Source organism: Terrapene carolina, unplaced genomic scaffold (genome assembly GCF_002925995.2).
Source record: "Terrapene carolina triunguis isolate 2854851 unplaced genomic scaffold, T_m_triunguis-2.0 Scaffold42, whole genome shotgun sequence".
Lineage (NCBI taxonomy): Eukaryota > Metazoa > Chordata > Testudines > Emydidae > Terrapene > Terrapene triunguis.
Genome location: NW_020664393.1, coordinates 75074291 through 75096179, shown reverse-complemented (window position 1 = coordinate 75096179; position 21889 = coordinate 75074291). Strand labels below are relative to the sequence as shown.

Here is a 21889-nt window from a genome sequence, read left to right as displayed (position 1 = left end):
TTCATGTTCTCTGTGTATATATATCTTCCTACTGTATTTTCCACTGCATGGATCCGATGAAGTGGGTTTTAGCCCACGAAAGCTTATGCCCAAATAAATTTGTTAGTCTCTAAGGTGCCACAAGGACTCCTCGTTCTTTTTGCTGATACAGACTAACACGGCTGCTACTCTGAAACCTGTCACTTAATCTTTGGCATTATACTGCATACAGTATATTATAGGGCATTGGCCCATTACTGACTTGATGGCCTAGTGTCACCTGTGGTACTGAAGATTTTTTTTTTTTTTAAAAGTCACCAGCGTGTCCTCAGGAGAACCATCCCTACTACCTGCAGCTACACAGACGCTTAGCCGGGATATGGAGTTGATTCTCAATCATTTGTCCTCATCACTCCCAATCATCCCTTGTAGTGGGATACCATGAAGCTACAATAAAGGAGGAGGAGGAGAAGGTGGTGGTGGTGGAGCGAGGGGTTAAAATGTCTAAGTAAAAACAGGATTGAAACATGTTTAGAATCTGGGTCTGGGGTGAATTTTTGTGTTTTGGGTCCATTTGTAGTTATTAGTTCAGCAGTTGTTTGAGACCTCTAGGTTATGTCTGAGTTTAATGTTTACATCAGACAGTGCAGCAGGGACTACACTGATCTCTCTGTACACTGAGAGAAGGATCCTTTTTGTATTTTTCTTTACACGCCTCATTTACAATGAGCAGCCGTGATTACAGCTCCTGAACGTATAGCATTGGCGTATAGCATCGGGGGGGAGGGATAGCTCAGTGGTTTGAGCATTGGCCTGCTAAACCCAGGGTTGTGAGTTCAGTCCTTGAGGGGGCCACTTAGGAATCTGGGGCAAAATCACTACTTGGTCCTGCTAGTGAAGGCAGGGGGCTGGACTCAATGACCTTTCGGGGTCCCTTCCAGTTCTAGGAGATGGGATATCTCCATTTAAAAAAAAAATCTGTAAATGTAAAGACAAGGGCAGAGGGGGAAGATAGGTATCTACCTGAAAGGAAGCAGCACACAAACAAGCCAGTGGTTATAAGGAGAGTTCCACAAAACCTGCACTCCTCCTCTGCTTGGCAGTGGCCCAAAAGTCAGCTCTGAATCCAGGTCTGGGTGTGTTCAGAGCTCAGATTTCTGTTTTGGGCCCACATCACTTCCACTCGCCGAAAAGCTGGATCAGAACCACCTCTGATGACAGATGAAATGAAAGAACAAAGTTTAACAAAGACAAATGCAAAGTGCTCCACTTAGGAAGGAACAATCAGTTTCACACATACAGAATGGGAAGAGACTGTCCAGGAAGGAATACGGCAGAAAGGGATCTAGGGGTTATAGTGGACCACAAGCTAAATATGAGTCAACAGTGTGATGCTGTTGCAAAAAAAAGCAAACATGATTCTGGGATGCATTAACAGGTGTGTTGTGAGCAAGACACGAGAAGTCATTCTTCCACTCTACTCTGCGCTGGTTAGACCTCAACTGGAGTATTGTGTCCAGTTCCAGGCACAGCATTTCAAGAAAGATGTGGAGAAATTGGAGAGGGTCCAGAGAAGAGCAACAAGAATGATTAAAGGTCTTGAGAACATGACCTATGTAGGAAGGCTGAAAGAATTGGGTTTGTTTAGTTTGGAAAAGAGAAGACTGAGAGGGGACATGACAGCAGTTTTCAGGTATCTAAAAGGGTGTCATAATGAGGAGGGAGAAAACTTGTTCACCTTAGCCTCTAAGGATAGAACAAGAAGCAATGGGCTTAAACTGCAGCAAGGGAGGTTTAGGTTGGACATTAGGAAAAAGTTCCTAACTGTCAGGGTGGTTAAACACTGGAATAAATTGCCTAGGGAGGTTGTGGAATCTCCATCTCTGGAGATATTTAAGAGTAGGTTAGATAAATGTCTATCAGGGATGGTCTAGACCAGGGGCTGGCAACGTTTGGCACGCGGCTCGCCAGGGTAAGCACCTTAGCAGGCCGGGCCAGTTTATTTACCTGCTGACGCAGTAGGTTCGGCCGATCGCGGCCCCCACTGGCCGCGGTTTGCCGTCCCGGGCCAATGGGGGTGGCAGGAAGCGGCGCGGGCGAGGGATGTGCTGGCCGTGGCTTCCCGCCGCTCCCATTGGCCCAGGACGGTGAACCGCGGCCAGTGGGGGCCACGATCGGCCGAACCTGCCGCATCAGCAGGTAAATAAACTGGCCCGGCCCGCTAGGGTGCTTACCCTGGTGAGCTGCGTGCCAAACATTGCCGACCCCTGGTCTAGACAGTATTTGGTCCTGCCATGAGGGCACGGGACTGGACTCGATGACCTCTCGAGGTCCCTTCCAGTCCTAGAATCTATGAAACAAAAGACAGCATAAGCAGCGCTCGGCCCCATGCACTCCCCTCCCCTCCCACTGGTTCCACAGGCTCATCAAACAAACATGTGTCCGGAGAGGCAGTCAGCCATGACCTCGGCCACTGCAGATGCTGTGTTAACAGGAACTGTTTATAGAATGACATTGCAGGAGTGCTGGGTGCTAACCAGAACCAAAAAAGAGTCTCACTTCTATGGACAACTACTTGCGGCTATTCTTCACCTTTCGTGGCCATCAGTAAACAAACCGACAGTGGGAGGGAAGCCTGAGACCTGCTATGGAGGAAAAGGGAAGAAAGTGGAGTTGTGACACAATGAGCCAGTATGGCTCCTGTGCCCATCTAATACTAGATAAAAAAGGCTACCCTGCTATTTACTCTGCAGCTACGTAGTAGCTTTCCTTTGAGGGGCTCTAGGTACTTGACAAATCTTACTAACGTCAGTTATAATACCCTTGTGAGGTGGAGGAGTACTGTTGTCACATAGGACAGAACAATACATAAGGCCACATTGCCTTTACCATTATTTATCTTATAGTAGTGCCAAGAGATCCCACTGCACTGTGTGCTATACAACCATATAGATGAGAGAATGCCTGTCCCAAAGAGCTTACAGTCTAAATAGACAAGACCGAGTGAGTGGGGAAGTGACTTGCCCAAGGTCATAAATCAGGTCAGTGGCAGAGCCAGAAACAGAACCCAACTCTCCTGACTCCTAGGCAGGGCCGGCTCCAGGCACCAGCAAAGGAAGCAGGTGCTTGGGGCGGCCAATGGAAAAGGGCGGCACGTCCGGGTCTTCGGCGGCAATTCGGCGGCGGGTCCCTCAGTCCCTCTCGGAGCGAAGGATCTGCCGCAGAATTGCCGCCGAAGAACGAAGCGATGCGGTAGAGCTGCCGCCGAAGAACGAAGTGGTGCGGTAGAGCTGCCGCCGAAGTGCCGCCAATCGCGTCTTTATCTTTTTTTTTTTTTTCCCGCTTCGCCGCTTGGGGCGGCAAAAAAGCTGGAGCCGGCTCTGCTCCTAGGTTAGTGCTCATCCATTAGGCCCCATTGCTATGTAAGACCCTTCATAGCTCTGCTCCTCCCTGTTATTTTCTCATGGTTCTTACTGTGTCTCTCATGGCCTCTCAGCTCCACCAAGGGTACCAGCCTAGACTGCGCGCTTCTCCCACAAGCATCTTGTGCTTTCTTTCGTGCTGCCCTTTGCACGTGGAGCACACTCCTTGAACTGATCATCCTTTTCTTCCCCTTCAAGTCCCTTCTTCAGACCCATTCCTGCCATGCCATTGACAGGATTTTGCCAGCTGGCCAGGGCTAAGCCTTGAGCTAGTGTGGATGGTTGGTATTTATCTATTTGTATATTTATAGTTTGTTTTTTTAATCCACTCAAAAGATTCAGAGCCACCAAGTTGGGCATACAGCGGCTTATGGAAATCGTGTCTTCTCGCTGTTATCCTTGTCTTCCCTGCCCACTTCCCTTCTGTTGTTTGTTGTACTCGCTCGTTGCATGTTGACTTGCAGGCCTTGTGGAACAAAATGTCCCCTGGAAACATCAAGGGGAAGAGAGAAAGAGTTGGGCCAAAGAGTAACAGCCACTTTGACAGGAAAAATGGTCTTGTGAATAAGGCACTGGGACTCAGCCACAGACTTCCTGCATGATCTCGGACAAATCAATTAAGTCTCTCTGTGCCCCAGTTCCCCAGGGGATAATAAAACTTCCTTAGTCTGTCTTGGACAGTTAGATTGTAAATTCCTTGGGGAAATTCCTTGTATATGTGTAGCACCTAGCACTATGGGGCTCCTAGGTGCTACCATAATACAAATAAGCGAAAGTAACATCTATTAGGGTGATTTAGGCCTTTTCTGAGTTTGGTTCTTAAGATGGATGAAGGTTCTTATTTTGTGGACTATTTTCCATCCATAATTGGCTTGAGAAGCATCACTACATCTAGGTTTTTGGCGTCACATGGGACAGCATTGGGAATAGTAGCTGGCCCCTGCCCAGGGGGATTGTACTTGTGTCCGTGGGGGGAGGGAGGGATGAAAAAAGAGAGACATATTTCATGTTGGAAAGAGAGGACATAAATGAAAAGAGTTGAGGAGTCTGTGTAATGTTGACAGACCCCAGTCGTTGGGATCGAACTGGGGACCTCTGGAGTATAGTGCATGAGCCTCTACTGCATGAGCTAAAAGCCAACTGCTTCTTAGCTAAGGCTGTAGAGCAGACTCATTTTATCTCTCTCTCTTTAAGTGGTCTCGGTGCCACTAGTGGGACAGAACACCACACTCAGGAGGTGTGTGGGTTACGTCTGCACCCTGTGAGAGACCCTAGGTCCAATGATCAGCTTCTGTTCTCAGGAAGCCAAAATCACAAAGCGACCATTTCTTCTCAATTCCTCTAGAGACCTACCTACCCAACAAGTGATACAGGTACTAAGTACTAAACAATAAGAGCAACCACAACCTAGGGTATTACTTTTATCCATGCCTATCACAACATAAAGGGCCTCTTGAAGTCAGTGGAAAGACTCTTCTTGACTTCAGTGGCCATTGCATCAGACTCAATAAGAGCCTTGTCTCAGAAGAATGCTCCCAGATAGGAGGCGGCAAACTATTTGATGGTAACCGTATATCAGGCATCACCCCTTATATACTACACAGAGTGTCCGAGACGCTGTCAGACAGGTAGTTAAAAACGTTAGGATATTGCTGCATGGGTTGGTCTGCCCTGCCATTTAGCAAAGCAGCATTTGCTCTGCTGAGATATACTGTAAAGCAATGGAGAAGAAATGAAGATGTTTTACACCTCCTCCTTTGCTTGTTCCCCTTTGAACAAAAGTTCCTTTAATGTTGGAGATTCCCCATGAAGAATGACATATTTACTTTAGCAAGGACCCATGAAAGGCTTGATTTTCTGAAAACCCTGCTTCCTCACACAACCTATCTGTGTTTTTTTCCATTTCTCTGTTGCTGAGAGAACCTTATTTTCTTTAAAGCGATGAGTATTTATCTAGGGTTCAAGGCATCTACCCTGTCCATTCTTGAGTCCCTATTTAAGACCCACTTCTGCCATAGTGTCAACAGTGAAAAGATTTGACTTGTATGTGCATTGCATACTGTTGCTCCCCTTCTCCTAACTCTGCCTCTATTTGTCAGTCTGTATTTACATTGTGAGCTTCTCATGGTAGGACCACCCCTTCATGATAAGGTCAAAATGGATTCATCAAGAACAAATTATGTCAAACCAACCCAATATCCTCCTTTGATGGAGTATCAAGCCTTATGGATGATGGGAAGTAGTAGATGTAATATATCTGGACTTGAGGAAGGCTTTTGATACTGTTTCACATGCTTTTCTCATGAGCAAACTAGGGAAATATAGCCTAGACAAACCTATGAAAAAGGTGGGTGCACAACTGATTGGAAAACTGTACTCAGAGAGTAGTTATCAGTGGTTCACAGTCCAGCGGGAAGGGCTTGTTGAGTGGGGTCCCACATGGATCTGTCCAAGGTCTGGTTCTGTTCAATACCTTCATAAATTATTTGGATAATGACATAAAGAATGCATTTATAAAGTTTGTGGAAGATACCAAGCTGGGAGAGTTGCATGTGCTTTGGAGGACAGGTTTAGAATTCCAAGTGATCTTGACAAACTGAAGAAGTGGTTTGAAATAAATAGGATGAAATTTAATAAGGACAAATGCAAAGTACAACACTTAGGAAGAAATAATCAATTACACAAACACAAAATGGGAAATGATGGCCTAGGAAGGAGTACTGCAGAAAAAGATCTTGGGGTTATAGTAGATCACAAACTAAATATGAGTCAACAATATAATGCCAAAAAAAAAAAAAAAAGGTGAACATCATTCTGGGCTGTTTTAGCAGGAGTGTTGTAAGCAAGAAACAAGAAGTAATTCTTCCACTCTACTCAGCGCTAGTAAGGCCTCAACTGGAGTATTGTGTCTAGTTCTGGGCATCACAATTCAGGAAAGATATGGACAAATTGGAGAAAGTTCAGAAGAGAGCAACAAAAAATGACTAAAGCTCTAGAAAACATGACGTACGAGGAAAAATTGAAAAAATTGGGTTTGTTTAATCTGGAGAAGAGAAAACTGAGGAGGATCATGGTAACAGTCTTAAAGTACATAAAAGATTGTTATAAAGAGGAGGATGATAAATTTTTCTCCTTACCACTGAGGACAGGACAAGAAAGAATGGGCCTAAATTGCAGTAAGGGGGATTTAGGTTAGACACTAGGAAAAACTCCCTAACTGTAAGGATAGGGTGACCAGGTGTCCGGTTTTCGACCAGAACACCTGGTCGAAAAGGGATCCTGGTGGCTCCGGTCAGCACCGCTGATTGGGCTATTGACTGTCCGGGTGGCGGTGCTGTGCAGGGGGGCTGGCAGGTTTCCTGCTAGCCTTCGTGCTGTGTGGCTCCCGGGAAGCAGGCGGCATGTCCCCCCTCTGGCTCCTATGCGTAGGGGCAGCCAGGGGGCTCTGCAGGGGCCCTTCAGGAGTGATGCCTCAAGCCCCACTCCTGAAGCTCCCATTGGCCAGGAGCCTGCGGACAGGGTAGCATGCAAAGCCGCCTGACCATGCTTCAGCATAGGAGCTGGAGGGGGACATGCCACAGCTTCCGGGAGCTACTTGAGGTAAAAGCCATCCAGAGCCTGCATCCCTGACCCCCTCCCAGGCCCCAAGCCCCTGCCCCAGCCCCAGCCCCAGCCCTGATCCACCTCCCACCCTCCAAACCCTTCAATCCCAGCCCAGAGCACCCTCCTGCACCCCAAACCCCTCATCCCCAGACCCTGCAACCCCAGCCAGAGCCCTCACCCCCTCCTGCACCCCAACCCCTGAGTCAGCCCGGTGAAAATGAGCGAGTGAGTGAGGGTGGGGAGAGTGAGCGACAGAGGGAGGGGAGGATGGAGTGAGCGGGGGGCAGGGCCTTGGAGAAGCGGCAGGGCATGGGTGGGGCCTCAGAGGAGGGGTGGGGCAGGAGAGGGGCAAGGGTGTTCGGTTTTATGCGAGTAGAAAGTTGCCAACCCTGTGTAAGGATAGTTAACAATGGAACAAATTATGTAGGGAGGCTGTAGAATCTCCATCATTGGAGGTTTTTAAGAACAGGTTAGACAAACACCTGTCAGGGATGGTCTAGATAATACTTAGTGCTCTGCACTCAAGATAGGACTAGACTAGATGACTTATTGAGGTCCCTTCCAGTCCAACATTTCTGTGAATGTGTGGAAAGCACCGAGCACATTGTTAGTGCTACTGTAAATAAATAGTACTATCTAATGTTGACAAATTGTATAGTCAATTTCTTGACCACACTTTAGTTCATTATGAAATATACTCAAGAGACTAAATAGCCAATGTCAGTCATGTTTATTGCTAAAAGCCAATAATAATGTAGTACAGGAAAAAGGTTCTATACGATACCAATCTCTGGGAAGCCGTCTTGTGCAGCACTGTTACATTCACATTACGCAGAAGTGTGCTCCCAGAGTTACACCTCTAAAGCCATCTTTTTATACTCTACCAGTTTACAAGTAAAAGGTACAGCGTACATCACCTGAAACTAGAATTTTACCAATCAGCTTTTTACCTTGTTTTTCTGGTACTATGTACCCCTTATCTCTTTGTTCTGAACACATGCATTGCAGGTACCAAAGGGCGTGAAGGCATCTCCTAGGTTTGTACTAGGACAAAACAATGATATGTCTTGTCTTCTTCCTTTGGGACATTCCAGTACTGGCCTGGGAGAATAACTCCCTTCCTGTTGCTATGATAAAATAATCATGTGTCCTGATCCTGACAACTTTCCTATGTACTTAAGCTAAAGCTTACTTCAGGTAATGCAAGGTGTTATGGGATACTTAGGATAAGAGAATAGGATTATGGTAAAGGTAGAGGCCAATTTAGGTTATATAACTGCTATACTATTTGTACTTAATTCTATTTGTGCTTAATGCATACTAATATATGTATGGTGCAGGTAATCCATATTAATATGATCTGTATGCCAGCTAGGATATATTGGTCAACATTACCCACTTCTAATGTTCCCACCAGCAAGGTGTGTAAGAGTCTAAAAAGGTTTGGTTCTGATAAGGATCCAAGCTGTGGAGACCAGATAGCAGACTTGATGGACCATTAGTCCCTTCTAGTGTAGCAGATTCTTAGCTACCTAAATGTTTGTTTTCCAACACCCCTGCCAGTCTAAAAGTGGTGCATGAACAGTTAGAATAAAACATTGTTCAGCAAAAAACAAAACTGATGGCAAGTCAACTGGAAAAAAAAACCCTACTTCGACCCTACAAACTACATTTGAATTACTCAAGCTTCTAGCAAAATCTTTAGTGAATAAGATATACCTGGCAGTGTGCCCTGGAAATTTGGGCCTTGTTGAGCCACTGAAATAAACAAAACCCCATCCCTGTCCCCTGGCGAATGCCCTGCCTCTAGCTCCCTACTACTGATATCTGGGAACTGTTGTCAGGACCATGCCAGACCATCTGATTTATCAAGATAGTGTATGGGGAGATAGGACTGAAGCCACATAGGGTTTCGTTGATCAAAATCAGTGTTTTGAATTTCACTTAGAAACAAATGGATGCAATCTATAGAGAGCAGGTGTAATGTGCTCCAGAGGAGAATCATCAGTAAGGAAGCAGGCAGGTGCATTTCATACTCACTGGTGTTGCTGAATCTGCCAGGGTACATGGCCCTCATCACTCTGGTAACTGGGCCCCGCACAATCATAAAGGGTTTTATCTTCACAACACCTTGTGAGGTAGGAAAGTATCATCCCCATTTCACACATGGGGAATTGAGACAGGGGTAGACTGATTTGCCCAAAGCCACTCAGGGAGTCTGTGGATGAACCCAGCTTTCTTGAGTCTTTGTCATGCCCTGTCTACTACATCAATCTTTTCACTCTATAGAGAAACCACATCTATCTCAGGGAGGGATAGCTCAGTGGTTTGAGCATTAGCCTGCTAAACTCAGGGTTGTGAGTTCAATCCTTGAGGGGGCTACTTAGGGATCTGGGGCAAAATCTGTACTTGGTCCTGCTAGTGAAGGCAGGGGGCTGGACTCGTTGACCTTTCAAGGTCCCTTCCAGTTCTAGGAGATGGGATATCTCCATTAATTATTATTATCCTGTGTTGCACTAATCCAGTATGATGGTAACAAGCACATGGATCACTGTGGTGTATACGTTGCAAATATTGACTAATCCTTGCAGTACCTCTTGAGGTAGGTTTATTGCTCTAGACATGCTATCTAGCATTTCCTCTAAGGTCTATCCAGGCCTAACCTTTGTGGTGAGCCTAGATCTACTTTTGAAGTAGACGGTGAGTTGAGTCTAGATATTTTAGTGGAGAAAACACGCACCAAGAAACTTGGATTCCCTCCTCTCCCTGTTGTTATATAGAAGGGGGAGGGCTGCATATTGGTGGGGGGGAGACATACAGCCCAACTAGCCTAGCAGAAAAGACATTGCCAGAGTGAATGAACTTCACTTAAGGTATGCCAGGTAAAACTTGGGTCCATTTTCCCCTGACAAGTATTTCCATGCTTGGTGACAACAGGAGGTTAGGACAAGGACCTGCATGACCACACTTATCATTTGTTTTAAAGTTATTTCCAGTTATATATTTTTTTAAATAATGAAAGGTCAATTTTAAGACCCTTATTTTCTTTTTCAGAGGCACCTTCCCCTCCAGTTCTGCGGCCGATGGTCTAAGAACTCCAGCTGGCTTGATGGGCACCTGCCACAAGATGGCGCTAATGTCACGGTAGAAAGAGGCCAGACGCTGCTGCTGGATACTACCACTGGCATCCTCAACTTGCTGCATGTCAAAGGTCTGAGGAGGTTTTTGTCTGTTTGTTTCTTCCAGGCAGTAGAGTTTCACTCTCTCCTTCCCCGCCCCCAAATCAAATAAACTGTGCCAAGGCACCTGGTCAGACAGGAGCGTAAGAGACAGAGCATCAGTGTTTGGTAAACATAGTGAGGATGGGGGGGAGGGATCTGTTTAATTATTATGTATGCGGAAGGCATCGTTTATGCCGTTTGAGGCATAATGACAATATGAATAGGAATGCTTTTATTCCTGACTGCTGAAAGTGCAGCTCTTCTGCACAGCCATCAGGGATAATAGTGGTACTGGTAACAATAATCAGCTGTGTCTTGTGTGGTATCTTTGATGCAAGTGTGTTGGAAAAGCCTTTACAGAACTAATGATGTTGTTACAGAATTATAGGCTACAGTTCAGAATGTAATAAATAATCCATGATCCTAGCACTCTGTTGGTGCTGTGTAAATAATATAGCACAATTAAGAGAGAAAGCATCAGGTTTGTAGTACTTACATACCCCGTGTCAAATTCAGATTTGGTGTAAATAGATGAAGCTCTGTTGGAGTCAATACACAATTAAGGTCAAAAATAACCTGCCATTCACCAAAAGAAACATTTCCATCCTCGAAATGAAGGCTCCAATCCTGCATACCCTTCTTCACATGCTTAACTTTAAGCACATGCACTAGTCTTTTCGGGATTGGGGCCTAAAAAGTTAGCAAAGGACTTTGTATTGTTTTTAAATGCTTACACTTAATGGTTTGTAAGAGAGATTTCTTAACAAATGTCATAGGTACTCAAAGGTATTTAGGCTCCTAACTCCCATTGAAATCGATAGGAATTGTGCATCTAAATATCTTTGAGGATCTGTGGCTAAACCTTCATTGAGGACTATAGACACAAGGAATGTGATATTTTAATGTATTTTAACTGTTTTGACCATAAAGAAATCTGAAAATGGAAACAACTTTCCTTCCCACTTCTATCCCTGGATCAGAGATCTCCCAAAATAGCGGGTGGAATTTTATCAGGTTTCCTTCCACCTGAACAAATAAAATAAATACTTTAATCAAGCTGGGGTTGAGATCAAGCCTGAAAACGTTTTAACCAAATCCTCCACGCCTCCCCACCAACCTCCCGCTGAAAGTTCTAAGCCTCTGATCTTGGTAATGAATGAGTCTTTTTCAGCCCAAATGAGATTACCCTGCTGGAATGCATATCTCCATCACATGTCTGAGGTGGGTCTGAACTAGAATACAGGATCCAAAGTCCTAGCAAGTTTGGATTCAAATCTGGGTCTGAACTTTGTGGCTCAGCCCAAATCTATGAAATAGTTCCAGAGCAAGAAATGGAATCAGAAAGGAAGTTCAGACACAACTCTGAACCGTGGGCTTGATCCATAAGCCCAGTGAAGTCTATGGGAGTCTTTCCATTGTTCTCAGTGAAGTTTGGCTACAGTGTCTTTATGGCTTGGACTCATCTCATATTCAAAGCATTTTTTCCCCACTCCCTCATGCTCCTTTTCATTCTCAAACAAGCCCATTCAGCTGACACACACTCTATGGTAGGTACAGTACAGGTATTAAACCAACATTTGAATATTTTAGACTCTGAGAAGGGCGTTTATGATACCAATCACACTTGGTTCTTTTGTATTAATTTAGATGGAATAAATGGGCTGAAAGAGTCACAGGTGTTAACATGACCCTGAAACTATCCAACATTAAACAGTTTTAAACAGGGTTCAGGGTTTTATAACCAGATACCTCAGCCTGCTTAGTACCATGGCAAACATACCATTAAAAATATTTTAAGTTATTTATTAATGATACAGAAAAGCAGGGGAAACAATTAAAGCATTTGAAGTATAAAGTGTTACGTAAGGCTTTGATTTTAATCAGGTCCATTGTTCCCTTTCGCCTTAGCTGTAAAGAGATTTTACAAGGGAAAACCTCCTGTATGACAGTCTTTTAGACCAGAGGTTTTCACAACACATATTATGTGGCCGCTCTGACAATTTTCCCTACAGTACTTAATTAACTTCTGTACTTGTTGAAAAGCAGCAAACCCCTTTCTGTAAGTGGCAGCGAGGAAGGATTCCCCTGTGCTCAGACTCACCCCGCATCACCAACGGAGCTCTTGATGCTAATAAGAAGGGGTGATCCTGGCAGGTTGCATGCACCACATGGGAACTTAGGTAGGAGCCCCCTAGTAGGGCGTGGCCTCTACACACTGGGGCTGGGCAGTAGGAAGTAGAGATCCCCATTTAGCTCCCCCGGACTTTGCTCCTATTATGCTCAGAGCTTGTCATGGAGTGGGAGCCCCTCACCAAGCCGGGGAGCTGCCAAGCCCTGCAGCACCTGGAGTCGTTGACCGGCTGCAGTAGCTAGAGCAGCTGTAAACAGCGAGTGCAGCCCCAGGTGCAGGAAGCGCCGACCCGTCTCTGTCCCTGCCTCCCATGGCCCTTCAGTGAAAGACACCCCGGAAAGGTGGGTCGGGAACTCACCGGCCGTCTGCAGCGTCCCAGACTCCCAGTGTAGGGGAGCTGCCCAGGGAAATGTCTTGGTGACCAAACGTGTCTGCAGAGGCGCTGCCCACAGCTCCCAAGAAGGCTGCGTGGTGCAGGGTGCTGATCCCTGCTCGCAGTACCAGCGCAAACACCGAGGCGGTGCATTTCACTGCCCTTGGTACCAGCTGTTCAGGAGCAACAGATGGGTGCTGCAGGGAGGGACTGCTACTTTGCCCTCCCAATCTCCACCCATGCTTTGGTGGCTGTGGTGGCTGCAAAAAAATCCACCGGTGGCCTCATGCAAGAAACACAGTTGGTGATAACTGTACTTTTGGGGAATAAAGAGAAGAAGTTAGTTGAGATGGGCTGGAGCTGTTGTTATTGCTGTTGAGGTTTGATCCTGTTTTTTTAGAAGACAAAAGAAGACAAACACACAAGAGGGACATGGAAAAAACAGCAACGAGAAAATGCAGCTTCTGTCTCAGGTGTTGACTCTCACTTGCAGACTCAGTGCTGGAGAAACACAAGCCCAGCACACAGTTTTGGAGTGGCTGATAAGACTTAGCAAAGTCATGCCATCATTGGGCCATTTAGGGCATTGCTTTTAACTACCTCTCTTGGGTGACAGGCTTACAGCAGTGTTGCAAAATATAGTCGTGGCTGGCTAAGCCAGAGCGTTATTAAACAGAAAGCAAAAGGAGAGGGATAGGAAAGAGAATAAATAAGGTGGGGAAGGAATAGAACACACATGGGGGAAGGGGTTACATGGTCTTACAACCCAGGTGGCATTTGGGATTTAGCTGGTGGAGGTGGCAGTGTCATCTGGGTCCCTCTCTCTGGCCCGGTTTGCTCAGGATGAAGACGGCACAATGATGTCCCACTGGATCCCAGGGTCTCAGGAGACTGCAGGGATGGCAGCCATGATGGTGAAGCTCGCTCCTTCCCCTTCTTTCAGTCAGTCCGTGGCCACGATAGCCATCTTCTTCCCCAAAAAGTCTTTTCCTGAGGACTGCAAAGGAAGTGTTGGGTGGAATAGTCCATCCCCTTGTTATTTTGTCCATCAATTAGGTCTAATTTTCAACAAACCAATTTTGTTTAACTGATGTCCGGTCTGACACTTTTCTTGTTTACCAGGCATGAGGTTAACACAGTCCTGGTGTTATATCAGGAGGCCTTTTCATTTGTATTAATTTAGATTTTCTCTTTCCCTTTTGCACCTCTTCCCATCAACCTGGCCCTACAGGCATAGCTGGATAACCTTCTCTTGGCTTTGGACAGGAGTCCTTTGCAGTGATCCAGCTACACCTCCCTCTGGCCTTCAATACCATCAGTCAAAGGATCCTGATGAGGCACATACAGGGTCACATCAGCCAACAGACACTGCAGTCATTGCTGATATGGGTTGAGTTTGAACGGGTACCATAGAAGTAGCACGTTTTTTATCTTTGTCCAGTCTTCTGTGTCATCCAGTCACCTGTTGCAGATACCCATTATTTCCCTTGTTTATAGACTGGCTGTGATGCTTGGTTATCTGAGCCATTTTTTGTTATGCTCAGTCCATTTGGGCTGTGCATGATGATACTATTTGCAGGCAGTTTCTAGTTCATATTTTCTTTTTTTAATCAGACAGAGACATTACAATTAAAATACCGTAAAAGTGATTCTAGCAGTATTGCAATAAGCATGTTTTTTAATTAAAGAAAGAACATGGGATGTACAAATAGTACCAGCTAATGGGAAGTTGCATCCAATGTATATTTTAATTGAGTTTTAAAGAGACTGGGGGGGAAGGCAGTCCTGTCTCTCTCTATTGCTCTGTGATGGGATCTCTAGGTTGTTACAACAATGTGCATCAAGTCTGGATTAATTATAGTCAACATATCATAACATTCCACCTGTCTTGGAAGAAAGGAGGGACATATTTTTTCTTTTTCTTTTTTTTTAAACAAGAACTCAGTGTTTTTCAATGGAATTTAACTTTTAGGACAAGAAATTCCCTGCAGGGGAATTTTGAGGCCTTTACAACTGTAGCAATTGGACAGCTTTTCTATTTCTTTCCCTTAATTGTAAATCCTGATTTGTGGCTCAGTGTAGGGCACAGGCATCTATTTCCACCCCTGTTTTGACTGGGATTGCAGCATATATAGTAGACTCCTAGGGCTCTCGTTTGCCAACTAAATCGATTTTCCACATGTTTGATAGCTGCTGAGACTCCTCCAAGGCTTCCCAGGCTGAACTCTATCAGATCAGTGGAAGCTAATCCCAGTTCTGCTAACAAAAGGAACTGTGTATGACTCCTGCAGAAATCAGACTGGAAGCTTAGGCAGCATGGTCCCTCCTTCCTCCACTCACTGGCATGGAACAGTCCTGTCTCTGCAAGGAGATGCTGCTGCTAATTATCTGAGAGAAAGCTCTCTTGAATCCTCCTAGAACTATTGTAGGTACTTTTCTTGCCCCCATTCCCATAGTATTTTACAATCCTTAATGCATTTGTCCTCACAAAACCTCTGTGAGGTTGGACAGTGCTACTAACCCCATTTCACAGGTGGGGAACTGAGGCCCAGAGAGACTCACACTTCCTCAAGGCCACAGAAGAAGTCTGTGGTGGAACAAGCAATTGAACCCAGGTCTGTTGAATCCCAAACTAGCGCTATGACTGTTGGACCATTCTTCCTCTCAAGCGGTAAACCTTGCTAATCTGTAGGCAAAAGATGATGCATTAAGGTATGGCCTACCTAGGTCCTGAGATCAGAGCCCCATCGTGCTATGCACTATGCAAAATGCTTAGTAAGAGACAGTCCCTGCCCTTGCCAGCTTACAATCTAAATAGATGAGCATGGCAGAAAGGGATACAACCTACAAACAGAATATTAGTAATTGAGGCACAGAGAACGTCAGTGACTCGGCTCACGATGACACAAGCAGTCTGTGGCTGAGCCAGGAATTGAATGCTGCTCTCCTCAGAGTCAGTCCAGGGCACTTGCTACAAGACCATCCTCCCTTGCTAAAAGCAAACTGTTTTGCTTGTGCTGGTCTCCAGCAGGTTGAAATGTCCAAGCAGCTGTCTGTTTCTAGATTAGAGCTGGATTAAGGTTCTGATTCAGCAAAGCACTTGTGTCCAGGCTTAATTTGTAAGTGTGAGTAATCCCATTGACTTCAGGGGGACTAATCATGTGCACAAGTGCTTTTCTGGATTGCGATCTTTGTAAAATCAAGATTGGATTTCTTTTAAAGATATACTGTAGTTCAAAAGGAATTATTTGGGGGGGAAGTTCTATGGCCAGAGTTGTGCAGGAAGAGAGATCACAATGGTCCCTTCTGGCCTTGGAGTCTATGATTTTATGAAATGAGCGCAGGTTCAGTTCTGCAGATCAAACACCCCTTTCACATCAGTTCCCTTCTTGTGATTTTTTTTTTTTTAACCTTGGAGCCTTTGTGAGGTTTTTCCCAAAGCATTATCCTGCCACAGGAGCCAAACGTGGCTTTCCTCTGGAGTTCAGGTATTGGGATTTGGCAGCCCCTCAGATTATTACAGAGCAAAGAATACTTACTCCACCTTCACCTATTTTGTCTCCTGGTCTAACTGGCCTTCCCTGAACATCTGCATTGTGTATCCTTGGGTAATACAGATTGTGACATATACAACTGGGTGATTTTCATCCAGGTTTCCAAGGCATCTACTGTAACATACCGTGTTCTAGTGCAACCAGTAATGTCCACACACTCCATTGTAACCTCTCTTCCTCCCTGTTTGGCTGTCCCTTTCTTTGGCTCATACTGTAAGTGTGATCAAGTGTCTGTGATGCCGCCTCAATGCTGGCAGGGTAGAGGGACTTCCTCTAGATGAGATGGTGCTTGCAGCGTTATGCAGGCTGCTGACCTTAATCACCATTGCTTGACACCTGCACTGCAAGGAAAGAGGCCACCCAGCTTGCAAGGAGCATATGCCATCTGAACAGATGGGGATGAATGCAGCCGGCCAGAAAACATGGGCATCAGTCCTGGGAGTTGATTTCTAACCGAGAACATTCAAGCGGCTGCCTCTCTCTAGCTCAAGGCTGGATTAAGGCCCCAATCCAGCATAGCTCTTGAGCACACACTTTAATGTTAAAATGTGTGTAGTACCATTGACTTAAGTGGTACTGCCTATGCGCTTAAAATTAAGCGTGTACTCAAGTGCTTTGCTGGATTGGGACCTAAAGGTGCATGGGGAGAATGCACTCTGTGACATGTACAGCGAGTTTTGGACTCTTTTGGTTCAGGCAGCTTTGGGGGCAGAGTCAATGTTGCGAGCTCTTCACTCCTTTGTGTCTTGCTCTGTAGGAGCCCAGGCTGCGGTGAACTTGTGTAGTTCATCCGTGTTTCATGTGAGCATATCCAAAGGGTGCACGCAACAGGGTCCATCAAATTAGTATCTTGTCCTTAATTAAGGCCGATAAACAATGTCTATGAAATGAGAGCAGGAGGAGCTACATAGCAGGAACTTTCTTTTCATTCTAGTTTGCTCCCAGCAGGCACCCCCTTGGAGGCTGAGAACAAGCATATCAAATGGACTGCCAGCATGCTGCAGTGCTGTTATGCATGATCAGTTGTTTGAGGAAAGATGTCCCAGCTCTAACAGTTTCCTCCTGCTGTTTGCCATTCGGGGATGCATGCCAGGAACATAATTTGTGAGGTTCAGCACATCTCCAGGGGGTTCTAGTGGGATCATCATAAAACACAAAAGTGAAGAGAGCTGGAAATAACAAGTCAAGGGGTCTGGGAATATTGGTCCTACAGGGCCAAAGCTTATGATACAAAACTCCTTCCTCGTATACCGATGGTAGGATACAACCCTTGTGCAGAAGAGAGCGGACGTGTCCATTGAGGAGGTGACATTTCAAATAGCAGCAGATGCTTTTCCATTAGGCAAAGGGCATTCTACTGGATTTTTCATCCATACAATAGTTAAGAGGATGCAGTTGATATAATTGTGTGTATGTCTATGTATATGTGTGTGTGTGTGTGTGTGTGTGTGTGTGTATGTATGTATGTATGTATATATATATATATATATATACACATACATACATATATACACCTTTCCTGTGTGACACTTAAAATTATGATTAAAAAACAATTCTTTACATCTTTTGTTAACATTTAGCACTTCACTCAGCTTGTGCAGGGAAGCTGGACTGGATCAGGCGAGAGTCACCTTCATCCTTTTCCCTGCACAATCTAATTATAACCTACATCCAAATTTACAAGCACTTATGTCCAAACTTATTTTTACTATGGGACTTATTTTAATGAGACATTTCATTTAAAAAATGCAATATTTCTCTTAAAGGTATAATTGAGGCCGATTGCTTATAACATCAAAGCAAAACAGGGTCCTCGATGAGTGCTTTCCTCTGTGTTTGGGAAATCCCTAAAACATTTGGAATGCTACCACAAACTAAACATTAATGAGAAAGATGGGGTTGAACTCAACATCCTATGTATGGACAATGAGAATATCCATAATCATAAGGATTAAAAACAGACAAACATTTTGGAAGGGATATATAGTCTCCTGCTTCAAGGCGTAACTCAACCTCTGACTAACAGGGATCAGAAGAAGCTTTCCTTGTGGGTAGGTTATCTTATCACTTCCAACTTTGGAGGTTCTTGCCCCTTCCTCAGAAGCATCTATTGAAGACAGGGTACTGGATTAGGTGGACCTTGAGACTGATCCAGTTTGGCATGCTTTTGTTCCAGCCCAAGACACTCTATGAAATGAAGAGCTATCATATTGCATTTCCACCTCCTCTCCATTTGCTCTTGTTTTCCTTTGTTTCACATAAGACTTCAGAGCAGAAATATCCGTCTATCCCTCACCAGTCCCTTCATCATTCTTCTGGTGCAGTCGGTGGTCCAAGTGGAAGAGCACCTTAGTGGACCCTATTTTATTTTCTGGTTTGTTTTCTTTAATGTTCTATCAGTTTTTCTAGTTGTTGGTTGGTTTTCTTTTCCCTCTGGGAAAGGGGGAGGTGCCTCAGATTTAGTTTAGTTTTGGTTTAAAAAAAAAAAATAGGATGGAAAAAAAATTCTTTCCAGGCCTGGAGGTGAGGGCCAATTGCTGGGTTAATCGAGATGAGTAATGGTTTTGATGTTCTCACCAAACATCAAATAGCCTCAGAATGTTTCTTCCCCCTCCCCCCACATTTGAAAGAGACGTGTTTGGTCTCCATATCATGGCACAGAAGAGATTATGGGTTTAATTGTATTTATTTGAATTGGTGGGGAGGCTACCATAACAATAGTTGATTGATTTTTATAAAATTACCCCAAGGTCCCTTGTGTAGCCATAATAAACAACGTAAGGGCAGAGCCAATGGCTCAGAAGAGCAACGTTCTCTCTTTCTGCTTGCAGAAAAGGGGCAAGTGTTAAAAGAAGGAAAGGAACTTTCTTTTTTAATCCGATCTTGTAAAGCAGCAGCTGTATATTTATTTTGAGCTAATAAAGTGCAAAGAGTGTAGATTCAGAGAGCTGCTGGCTAGGATGAACATATATATATATATATATAAAGTTTGGGAGATAAGTGCTTGTAAGTTTGGATATAGGTTATAATTAGATGGCTCAAATGACTGAGCCTGAATATTTGCCAGTCTTTGCGTTTAACTGTCATTAAGCTGTTGTTTCTTAACTCCCAGGGATTCGTTGTCTCTGCTCTTGGACTGATTTTCAGAAGTACTCAGCTTCTGTTGACTTCAGTGATAGGTGTGGGGGCTCTGCAGTTTTGAAAATATCAGGTGTTAGGGTTAGTTCTGCACTGTAGGCAAGAGCTGCGAGAGCAGACTGCAGGGGAGAAGAGGGGGAAGAGAAGCCCCAGGACTGTATTTTGTTTTGAATTTTATATAAACGAAATAGACTGTGAGAGAAGGGAGTGTTATTAGACAAAAGGATTGTGCTGAGTTTATTAAGGTGTTCTGAAGAGGGGAAACTGAGGCAGGGAGCCACAGAGCATCTCCAAGTCACGAGGGAGATGCTTGGGATGCGGCCGACCCTATAACAGCGCGTGTGCACACACACACACAAACACACACATTTTTAAAAGAAACCAACTGTGATTTGTTAGAAAGTTCGCTGGGGATTGTTCATAGAATATACACATTCAAAAGTCGTGACATGCCTATCAACGCCCTTTGGAACACGTCAACTTTTAGCTGCTTCAGGTCACCCATTCATTGTCTGTCTTTGTCTTCTTAGGTTTTTGAGGCAATGACTATGTCTTCTTGTATATTCGTACGGCACCTAGCCCAATGTTTCCTTTGTCTACCTTTAACTTCCAAACATTGGAATTGTACTTGCTCCCATCAGATTATGGGAAAGCTGTTTTGGTGAAAAGGCCAGATTGCAAACCCCCTTTCTCACACTAGTGAGCTGGTACTCATGTGAGTAGTCCCATTGACTTCAAGTCTATAGATGAGAGAACAAAGGGCTAGCCTCACCAGTCTGTCCAGCCCACTGCAGAAGCACGCCTGCCCTCAGTACACAGGATTTATCACCGTCTGAGAGGGAAAAAATGTTGTGGGTAGTGTTGTGGGTTCAATTGAATTCAATAGCGAGGTGTCAAGTAGCTAGGCTTAACCAACTTTACTAATCAACAATGATTAGTCAAAGATTAATACAGCATAACACAGATAGGAAGGCTAATACATTGCCAACCCATCTGGGAGACAGCAACGCAGCAGGTCAACTGTCTCAAAATCTGAGCTTCACTCTACTTCTCTATATACAATAGATGAGGGTCTCACTATTTCTTTGCATTGCTTTCAGGCTAGTTTTATCTGTCTTCTTTGACCTGCTTTTGAACATTTTGTGATACGCTTACACAGACCCTACAATAAACAGGACAGAGATGGCAACAAGTTTCTTATCTTATTTGACCATAGCATTCCAGAAATTAGCAAAATTTCAGTGACATCGTGCACCAGCTATAGCTGGGTATAGAGGGCATATTAGTTAAGCATCAACAAACTTGTTTGTCTTGTCCTGTCCCTCTGGAATGACTCTGCACCTAACACTGAAGTACAACATTTCACATCTCCCTTTGGCTAAACAGCTTGACATAAGTAAAAAGCATCTGGGAAAAAACTTAACATGAATAAAATTCATAGTTATACAAAAACATGTAATATATATGTTATTATATATAATATAATATAAGATATTCATAGAATCATAGAACTGGAAGTGACCTCGATAGGTCATCTAGTCCAGTCCCCTGCACCCTGCTAACAGTAACACTATAAACCTTAGAGACTTTTCTTATCTGGCTCCATACATATTTGAAAGACTGGGTCTGTAGTAGCCAGGCATAGCCTGAATACCTAGAGGCTAGTTGGTTAAGTATATTTCTCAAGACTTGTGATACTCTTATATAATATACAATGGAGTCATGCAAAGGTTACAGCATCTAACTATAGAACAGTTTTAGGGTTATACAACTCAGCATGAAAATAAAGCATTCTAAATAGCATGTACTGTACTTATTCACTATTATCTACTGTCTTATTCTGGTTACATAAACATCTCCTTTTTAATCACACGTATAGCTACAACAACTCCCAGGCTTTGATTAATACATTTTGCTTGTGAGAGCTGAATGCATCTGTTTTCTGGTCGTTAACACTAAAGCAATTTATATGCCTGGCTAATAGTTCTGTTTGTGAGAGCTGGTTTCCCAGTCTGCTTGCAAAAGTCAGCTTCACAAACCTTGACACAAGTTTTTTTTCCTTATCTGGTAACTGCCCCTGCAGCATTAACCAAAGTATGTAACTAAATATGCAAGTAGTATTTTTCCGTTTTGGCTTGGGCCTGGCTGCAAAGCACCATGGGGCTTTGGCTTAGTTTGGTCAACAGTCGGTAGCCCTTGTTAAAATATTGGCTGTAGATCACTGAGCTCCCTTCTCTGAACAGAAGCTTCTAGAAGTCAAAGGCCAGTCTAATATTCCAGTAATGAATTGAACTGGTTTATCTTTTCTCTTTAATTTTAAGTAGACTACAACGTTTAACCCTCCCACCGCCCAAAAAAGAGTCAGGCTGTTCAGTTCATACCTATGTCTGCTGGCAGGGTGGTTTTTGTTGTTGTGTTTTTCATATTAAACACACATACACTCTCTCTCTCTCTTCCCTGAAAGGGCA

The 21889-nt window shown here is 44.3% G+C and overlaps 1 protein-coding gene across 1 annotated transcript in view; it reads left to right on the top strand.

Annotated features, from left to right (window-relative positions):
• The window catches only part of PKHD1 (PKHD1 ciliary IPT domain containing fibrocystin/polyductin), a 323564-nt gene that overhangs the window by 74318 nt on the left and 227357 nt on the right, over positions 1–21889 (top strand). Inside the window, exon 25 of the mRNA XM_029911885.1 lies at positions 10059–10215. Coding sequence (XP_029767745.1) covers positions 10059–10215 — 157 coding nt within the window. The remainder of the gene's footprint in view (positions 1–10058; positions 10216–21889) is intronic.